This window comes from Camellia sinensis, chromosome 13 (assembly GCF_055761805.1).
Source record: "Camellia sinensis isolate YWXY chromosome 13, ASM5576180v1, whole genome shotgun sequence".
NCBI classification, from domain to species: domain Eukaryota; kingdom Viridiplantae; phylum Streptophyta; class Magnoliopsida; order Ericales; family Theaceae; genus Camellia; species Camellia sinensis.
In genome coordinates, this window is record NC_138973.1 from 62,993,064 (window position 1) to 63,002,634 (window position 9,571).

At 34.4% G+C, this 9,571-nt stretch overlaps 1 protein-coding gene across 2 annotated transcripts; it reads left to right on the forward strand.

The window, feature by feature from the left end:
• Positions 1 to 2,908: 2,908 nt before the first annotated feature.
• On the forward strand, positions 2,909 to 9,228 carry LOC114320906 (FAM10 family protein At4g22670). 2 transcript variants are annotated; one of them, XM_082902355.1, is made up of 12 exons: positions 2,943 to 3,259; positions 3,374 to 3,419; positions 3,950 to 4,111; positions 4,202 to 4,289; positions 4,376 to 4,456; positions 4,570 to 4,634; positions 4,905 to 5,045; positions 5,344 to 5,460; positions 5,539 to 5,710; positions 5,777 to 5,832; positions 6,009 to 6,066; positions 8,979 to 9,228. In XM_082902355.1, exons 1-12 carry the CDS (start codon positions 3,150 to 3,152, stop codon positions 9,074 to 9,076), a joined length of 1,194 nt encoding a protein of 397 aa, XP_082758481.1. In that variant the 5' UTR covers positions 2,943 to 3,149; the 3' UTR covers positions 9,077 to 9,228. The 2 variants fall into 2 exon arrangements, with proteins under 2 accessions (XP_082758480.1, XP_082758481.1); XM_082902354.1 differs by having other exon boundaries at positions 2,909 to 3,259; positions 5,539 to 5,832.
• The last annotated feature ends 343 nt before the right edge of the window (positions 9,229 to 9,571 follow it).

Here is a 9,571-nt window from a genome sequence, read left to right on the forward strand (position 1 = left end):
TTTGTCGAATTGGAAAGGTTTAATGAAGATAGAGAAGTGATGATTTTACATTCGACAAATTTGGCGTCAAGCTAGTTAGGATCAAACAAGGGTAGTTACTATGATTAGCATAAAGCTCTCATAAACTATGAGTTACATAATTCTATTCCTTCTAACACATGATACTATTCCTCAATTGAGGTTAAACCTCTTCCCACCGTCCTTAGGTATTCTAACCTAGAGCTTTGATACCATTTTGTGACGTCCCACTCCCGGGTCGTTAAATACACTAAAATAGCCTAAAAAAAAATTACAAGTTTCTGGCAGATTGAAGAGTTATATAATCAAACCAAATAAAATCTTTAATCATCTCTTTAATGGCACAAACTACACATGCAAGTCTAAATCCAAGATTATATCATGATTTTAAGGCTACTAATAAAGAAATGATCTTTAAATATTTAACATACCAATCACAAATTTACATACAACTATAAACAAAATTTTACCTAAAGTTTTAGCTATGTTAACATATGAACACAAATCTAAAAATTTAACAATTAAAAAGAATGAGACGGTTATGAGAGTTTTCTTACTATGTTAGGTTGTTAACGATTTATTGTCCGAATTTGATTTATGATTCTGATCGTAAGATATGATCGTCCTGGCTCCATGATCGTCTTGCTGAAATTTCACATCAATCGGACGCGATCTCACCGTTATCTGCCATTGGATTCTCTTAGAACTTTTAGTTGTTGATCATCATCTTAGACTCAGAATTTGCAAGATCTAACCCCAAAAATGGATTCTACACGTCGAAAAACCTAAGGGTGGTCATCCCCAAAGTCATAGGACCACTCGATTAACCTAAAGGTACTAGGGTGCACCGTAGCACCATGGGCCGAAAAATACTGGATAAAATTTAAGCTCATCCTCTCCAACAGCCGTAGCATGCACGAATAGAAGACCCAGAATTTTAGTTTCAATGTCACCGGTTCAAATGCTTGTATCTTCTTCATCGTAACTCCGTTTTATCTTATTTTTCTGTCATTGGATTCAACTCACGACCTAGTTTTTGGTTCACTACTCACACGCCTCGTTCCGTCTCTTTTTGCATGCCGTCAGATCTCCAAAATTTGACGAAAAATAAGATTATTTTCCCACCGTCTCGGACATTTTTTCGAACCATCTTTCGGACCCCATAACTTTCTTAATCCTTAACGGTTTTACTTCATTCTTTCGCCAATCTCTTCAAATTACTCCGCACTTCATCTTACATGACCTATTTTTCTCAATTCTTCCCGGAATGGATGGTTTTGGCATGCTGAAAGTAAGTCGAAAACCAACTTTTGAAATTCAAAGTAAACTTCTCTAACTTTGTTTCTTTCTCCTCCATTTTCCTTCTTTTTCTATTTCTTCACCTACAACACTTTGTGAATGGTAGTTCTAGATGATAATGGAAATAGGTGATGGTGGTTGTGGCGGTCCGACGGTGCGCCAATGGTGGTGAAGTTCGCGGGTTGATGGTTCGGATGGTGGTAGTATGGGTTGAGGCCGTGGCTATGGAGGTCGGGGGGAGGAGGAAAAACATAGATAAAGAAGGAGAAAGAGAGTTTTGAGAATGAGAGAGGGAGAGAGAGGGAGAGAAAGAGAGAGAACCGACGGAGAGAGAGAAAGATGAAGCTGGAAGTGAAGCAAAAGATGAAGAAATATAACGAAACGTTAGACTCAATTTATGGGAAGAATGAGAAAGAGTAAAAGAAGATATAAATTAAAAAGAAGAATGCAACCCTTGGTGTATATAGCATCTGCATGTCCACCACATTTTCTTTTGATATAGAAGATGGTTGCACGTGGAAGGTGGGCGGTGAGAAAACATGGGGAGCAAACCCATGGTTTCTGATTGGATTTTAGTACAGAAAATATTAGGTTCTAGTATAATTTGACTACAAAAAAAATGTAAAGAAAAATATCATACGGTTCAGAAATTAATATTGAGTAATAAAGTCAAAAATATTTTATTTTATCTTATTTTGAATAACTTTTCAGTATAAAAATATACAGACTGTTAAAGTCAAAAAAATTGTGAATATTTACTTAAGAAAATTAAAATATATATACTATTTATTTATTTATTTTTTATTTTTAAAATTACGGGATTTCACATTTGGGCTTAATGGTTTGAACCCGTTCCATTTATATTTAGCCCCTTCAAGGCTTTACATGATTAATTATATGACAAATGAGTAAATTAGAAAGTTTTTTTTTTTTAGCATTTTAATAATCTGTTTTCAAATTTATTATACATATATAAAATGTAAATAAAAATTGAACGAGCATATAAAACTTGTCTTGAATAAGGAGTGAAAAATCAGTGTAATGGTGATATCGATAATGTGATATCTCACTAACAAATAAACCTAATATATGGAATGCAAATCTTACTTTTTAGGTGTCACATATATATAGGAAGATGAATGGTAAAAAATTATTAGATGGTGATTATAATATGGTATGATGGTTAGATTGATTTTGTTTTTCTTTTTTCCAAAATAAGGGCTAGTTATGTAATTAGAGTGGCGAAATAGAAAAACATGAAAGGCTACGGCTTCTCTCAAGTTTTCAATTAGATAGGAGAGGTGTTGTTGGGCCTTGTGGATTCATTTTTAGGTCCATTTCGATAATTTGAACTGTTCATATTTTAATATTTGTCGGGTACATCATCTCTGTAAAAAAATCAAATCGATTAGATAATGAGAACCAAGTATTTATATCAATTTTATATATAAAAAATAAATGATGAGAAAATAAATAATTTATATACAATTAATTTAAATACATAATTATTGTTATCCAATTAATTTATTTTTTTTATAAAAATAATAAAATCGATAAATTTTAAAGTATGAATTATTGTCAAAATGAAATCGAAAGGTGGGCTCATTGAGCCGGACTGGGCTTTACAGTCCGATTACAGTGACGAACAGTCCAATCCAGAGGGGAAAAAAAAATATATATATATTCTTTGAAGTCTGTCGGGTGAGAAGCTACTAAAAGAAGTCAGCTTGGGTTCCATTTCCAGTCTTTCGCAAGTTCAGTCGTAGCATATCGAACCCTTGCCTTCTCCGTCTCTCGATTCAATCTTTCGAAATCTCCGTCCATCGAACGCCATGGACGCCGCAAAGTTAGATCAATTGAAGCAATTCATCGACCAGTGCAAGTCCGATCCCTGTATCCTCACCGATCCTTCTCTCTCCTTCTTCACTGACTATCTCCAAAGGTAAGATATATATGTGTATATGGATCTATATGCACCTGTATATGCTTATATATGATGTGTGTAAAAATGCCTTAATGTTGAATTTGATTTTCGTGCGGTTTTGATTTGCTTCAGCCTCGGTTGTAAGCTTCCTCATGGAGAGTGCCCTCACAACAAATCGGTACTTCTGCAACCATCTCTCTCTCTCTCTCTATATATATATATATATATGTATATATATATTTAAAATCCGTTTGGCTGCTGAGAAAATATAGGAAAACGAGTGAAAGCAGAATTCTTTGGTGAGTAAATAATAGAAATGGAGAGAGAAAAAAAAACTCTCATCACTTGTTTGGCTGACTAAAGAGGTGAGAAAAAGAACTCTATTTAAATTCGTTTTTTTGTTTCTCACCAAAAATTGGTGAGATTTGGCGAGAAACCAAAGTTGCTTTGTAATTGTTTTTTCTCTTCAAAATACCTAATTTTCCCATCTAAATACAAAGATTTAAAATAAAATTACACATGGTGAGAAAGATTAAATTTTTTTTTTCTCCTGACCTAGATGAGAAATCATATTCTTTCATTTTTTTTTCTCGTCTAATTTACCAAAGGAACAGTATATAGTTTAGGTTGTTTTTTGTGACCTGGGAACTATCAATCAATTTAAGATTTTGGGAGTTTTAATGTTTTGTTTAATGAATATGATTACAGAAGCCTTATGTTGTGGAAGAGAGTGACGAGGATTTGGAGGAAAATGAGGAGGAGCCTCAACCACATGGAACTGCTGAAGAGGAGGAAGAAAGCGAGATAGTTGAATCTGATCTTGAGTTTGAAGGTGAAACTGTGGAACCTGACAATGATCCGCCACAGAAGGTGTGTCTGCGTGTTGCTCTTATTAAGCAGGCTGATTTTGGATTTTGATATTCTGCAACATGAATAGCTCTTTAACATTGAATTTTGCAGATGGGAGACCCTTCTGTTGAGGTCACAGAAGAAAACCGGGATGCTGCCCAGGAGGCAAAGGCAAAGGCCATTGAAGCAATTTCTGAAGGTATTTTAATTTCATTACATACAAACAGACACCTGTATGCATGAAAAAGCATGTTTGCAGAATTTGATGGCTTTGTGGTTAATCAGGTAAGCCCGAGGAAGCAATTGAGCATCTCTCACAGGCGATTTTGCTCAACCCAACCTCAGCAATTATGTATGCAACCAGAGGTAAAGTGTTTGTCAGTAATGGTGCTTTCTTCCACTCCTTCCTTCGTATCTCTTTCTATGTTTTGTGTGTGTTCTTATATTTGATGTAGAAAAATTTCTTTAATTTCTTACAGCTAGTGTGTATATCAAAATGAAGAAACCCAATGCTGCTATCCGAGATGCCAATGCTGCTCTCGAGGTTTTTCTTTCCTCACTTAGCAGAATAGTATAGTTTCTTGATTGTAATTTAGAAATGTACTGGACACATCATGAATGCATCTGCAATTTCATCCTCATTACGTTCGGTATGCTCACATTTGTGTCATCCTTATTATCATCCTGTATGGTCGATCAAATTTATATGGTCAATTTTAAATTATACTTTACTTATGTATAAGTCTTGAAGATGGTTAGAATGTGATGTTTTTGGTGATGATGGGTGTTGCATTTCCTTGAATGCCTATTACAGATTAATCCAGATTCGGCTAAAGGGTACAAATCCCGTGGCATGGCATGGGCAATGCTTGGTCAATGGGGAGAGGCTGCTAAGGATCTTCACTTGGCATCAAAGCTGGACTACGATGAGGAAATAAGTGCTGCACTAAAGAAGGTTTGCCTTCTTTTTTAATGTTTTGAAATACTATGTATCTTTTACATTATTAAGGGTAATCTTTCCCTGATGTTTCTTTGCAACTGGTGTTGTCTTTTCTTTTCTTTCTTTCTCTTTATTTTTATTTTTTTTCTTTTGGGTGAGATTTTGGAGGATGCATTCTGAGTTATGATAAAGATGCTTACAAGTAACAAGTGCACACATTATTGTGAAAGACATGAGAACATGCTAAAATAGGAGTGAAACCATTGTATTAGCCTTTCCTGTTTTAGCATCTCACTTAAGTTTTTCTGCACAGGTTGAACCCAATGCACACAAAATTGAGGAACACCGTAGGAAGTATGAGAAGTTGCGCAAAGAACGAGAAGAAAGAAAGATTGAACATGAGAGACAACGTCGTCGTGCTGAAGCTCAGGTATGATATACTTGTTAATAAAGTTCCCTATTAATCATCTTGTCTGCAACTCACACTTGGTTATGCATTCTGTTCAAGGCTGCATATGAGAAGGCTAAGAGAAAAGAGCAGTCATCTTCAAGTAGTAGAGCAGGAGGCATGCCTGGAGGATTTCCTGGAGGTTTCCCTGGTGGCATGCCAGCAGGAATGGGAGGAATGCCTGGAGGTTTCCCTGGCGGCATGCCAGCAGGAATGGGAGGAATGCCGGGAGGTTTCCCTGGCGGCATGCCAGCAGGAATGGGAGGAATGCCAGCAGGAATGGGAGGAATGCCGGGAGGAATGGGAGGAATGCCGGGAGGTATGCCTAACATTGACTACAGCAAGATATTGAATGTAAGACGATACAACTTTGGATCAACCTTCTTTCACTTTCTGTGTTTTTGTTTGTTTTATATGCTTTAGTTATCCCATTCTGTGAAACCAAATGTTTCATGGCCAAGTAGAACTTGGTGTTCATATACTCGCACTCTTGGCTGAATGATGCTTCTTGTTATCATTATTTGGAGCAGGACCCTGAATTGATGGCGGCATTCAAAGATCCAGAAGTCATGACTGCTCTTCAAGATGGTACTTTTATTTCCATTGTAGTATTTGTTGTTTTTGCAGCTTCCTTCATTGTTTTTCTATTATTGCATTTGCATCAACTTATTGTCATGCTAATGCTAACTATTGCAATTAGTGGAGACATTATGGTTTTATGTTCATGTACTTATTTGAACTCCATTGGGGTAAATGTGCTTTCATCTTACAAAATTGTAGGATTAGTAAGGACATTTAAATTGATATGCAACATGGATCATCATAGTGTATTGGTTGAGATATTGAAATAGTGGTATTTACTTGCTTTGGTTTTGTTTTTTTTGAATTGATACTAATGGAAATCTTTATAAATGGAACAGATATGTATACCCGTTTGTTCGATTCCTCATTTTATTTTGTAGTTTCCAAGTTTCTGGAACCATTAGCATAACTTTTGTTCTATGCCTGTATGAACTAGGATGTAAAGTAGGTCCTTTACTACCTGTTTTTCTTGTTTTCTTTTTTGTTTTCACACATCCGTATCTATCATTAAATTGATTGCAATTTCTATGTTTATATCAAACTTGGGAGGTTATGGAGCAATTGCTTACCTGCCAGTGCAGCACGAGGTGGCCTTGGCAGAATAAAATCTGCTCAATTATGATCCCCTATAACTGCCTGCCTTGCTTTATGACTTCTTATACTTCTAGCATATTTTGTTGCTGTTGGCTATTCCATCCTAACCTTCTAGACCAGAATCCCTATGTATTTCTCTTTTATTTGCGCCACCTTTTGTTCCATCATCATTTGATTCATTAATATTTGTATATTTTCCTCACATCTGACCTCATATTGGAAGTTGTTTCATGTGATGTTTGTAACAGTTGAAAATTGAAATATTCAGAGTCTCCAAGTTGCACAAGCTTGTTTTCTTCATAATTAAAGAATCTATTTTCTGCAAAAATTATTTCGTTCGCTTTTCCCAGTTGTCCTTGCTCTATTTCAACAAAGTGCCTTTATGCTTTGCCTACTGTCAACCCTTGCAACTATTTGTTTTTTTCTTCTGCTTTTTAGACAATTCTCATTACATGTCTACATAAAATGCATACATTTTTCCCTGGTTAGTTATAGTTTATACGTACCTGTTATATGTGTATGTATAATATATGCGTGTATGTCTGAGTTGTAGATTGGAATTGCACAAATCAATGGAAAACAAAAGAGTAAATAAAAAAATGAGTACACATGTAGACATGTAGCTTGTTTAAAACTTCAAATTCAAAGTTTTTTAATTGATACAAAATTATTGTCAAAAGATAAGGGAGGGAGGGAGAAAACAAAGGGAGGGGTTTGCAGCGGTTGAAGGAGATGATTAATTTTTGTGCTTGGTTTGTTGGTTGAGTTTAAAGTCATCAAAAATCTTTTCAATTCTTATTTTTATTGTTTTGGTCTGTTCTAGCCCAAGTTCAACATTTTTGTTTTTTTCATCACTTGTGATTTCGGTCCAGCCCAAACTCAGACCAAAACCCATAGAAAAATGTGCGTTGAGTCAGTGTTGTCAAAGCGAGCTTAAAGTGCAACAACAAAAGTGCAATTTGTAGCTAAAGTGAAGCGCAATTACAAAAGTGCATTTTTTTGGGCTTTATTTATTTATTTCAAGTTTGAACCTTTAGATTACAATATTATTGAATGAACAATTGATAATGGCTATCAAATGTCTGTGTTGTGAAAATTTTGTAAGGCATTAAAGAAATTTATATAAAAGCTATGTTTAAATATCTATGATTGGTTGGTCAAGTGACTTTCATACTATTTATTAATAATTGTTTTCAAATTTGCTTTATAGAATTTTAAGAATTGAAGAAGCCTATGTAAAATTTGCGCCAACAACTTTTGTACAATTGCACGAGACTATAACAATTTTAGTTAAAAGGCTAAATATATAGCTATTTGATTTGATTTTTTTAGAACTTATTGTTGTATTTTATGCATAATTTTTGAATGTACATTATTTTCATAAAATGTGTGCTCTACTTTAATTAGGCGTGTGATTGCAGTTAGGCTTTTAAAGGCCTTTGCACTTAAGTGCACCTCACACTTTCACTGACACTGAGTTGAGTTTGGGCAGAGTGGACCAATATCTAAATGGTCTTGAACTCGATCTTGGAGAAGTCATTCTCAATTGGGGCTGAGGCTGGTCAGTCCTCACCCCAGCTTGGACCAGCTGGCCTATGTATGCTTAGGCTGGTAAATTTCACACTTCCACCATTGTTAATGTTTTTTAATTTTTCTATTTATTTATTGTGCATGTTGCATGTTGCATTTTGCTTATATGACTGTTATCAGTCAACTGTCACCTATTCTTGTTATTAGGGGGTTGCATTTAGTGAGCATTTATGAGTTTTCAGTTAATATAGTTAAATATTTCAATGAACACTTTCAACTAGTGAATTAGAAACTTGACCATGTGATGTTAGTCAGTAAGTTGTTTGATGTTGATGATTATGCTGGCAAGCTTGAAAAATTGATATTTTTTTTTTTCTCTGGGTTTTCTCAGATAGGTGAATACTTTGTTTTCAAGTTGGACGTTGGAACTTCAATTATTGTCTATTTTTGTTCTTGGTTTTCACATGTTGGTTTGCTTGACATCTCATCCCTGCATGACCATATTAGGCATTGGTTATGAACTTAAGCATATATAGCTGTATAGTGGGGTAATGGCTCCCCTAGTATTTTGTTATTCTTATATTTTACGTGGACATAATTATCTCACCTATTAGCATCACTGAAATTTGGCTGAGTGAGGAGTTTGTAGAAGCATGCAGTTTTGTACATTTTCATAGTATGCCTTGTATTACGTGCCTCTGAGAGTAGAAATTGCTCTTCCATCGCACAAAGGCAGCTCTTGTATTCGTGGCATTATTTTGTTTTCTTATTTTGTTACTCAAATTGTTTTGCAGTGATGAAGAATCCAGCTAATCTTGCAAAGCATCAGGCAAATCCCAAGGTGGCTCCCATTATTGCAAAAATGATGGGTAAGTTTGCCGGATCAAAGTAGTCAGTTTTCATTTGGTTAGCGGCATGTTACCGACGAGAATTCTTTAGTTTTGCACAAGTGAAGTTACTGTGAAAGTTTTTCAATATTGTGACTAATGATTCATATGATATGAATGTTGGACTTGTGATTGAAAGCAAAAATTGGAAAGCAAACTGTGTTTGGTTTGAGTTTTTTGAATTAAGTTTTTTAAAAACTCAATTTTTTGGTTTTCGTATTTTTTTTTTGTTTTTAGTGAATATTTTTAAAATTTTAAACATTTTTTTTTTACTTTTTTAGATGCATCTTATTTAGATGTATTTAAAAAGTAAAAAATTTGTGAAAAAATACTTTAAAATTTTAATAAATACATAAAAATATAAAAAATGTACTGAATTTTTGTATTTTTTTTTTGTATTTTCGGTATTTAGTGAATTTTTGAAAGATTTTTTTCACAATTTTTTTACTTTTTAGGTATATTTATGTTAGGTATGTCTAAAAAGTAAAAAAATTTTGCTT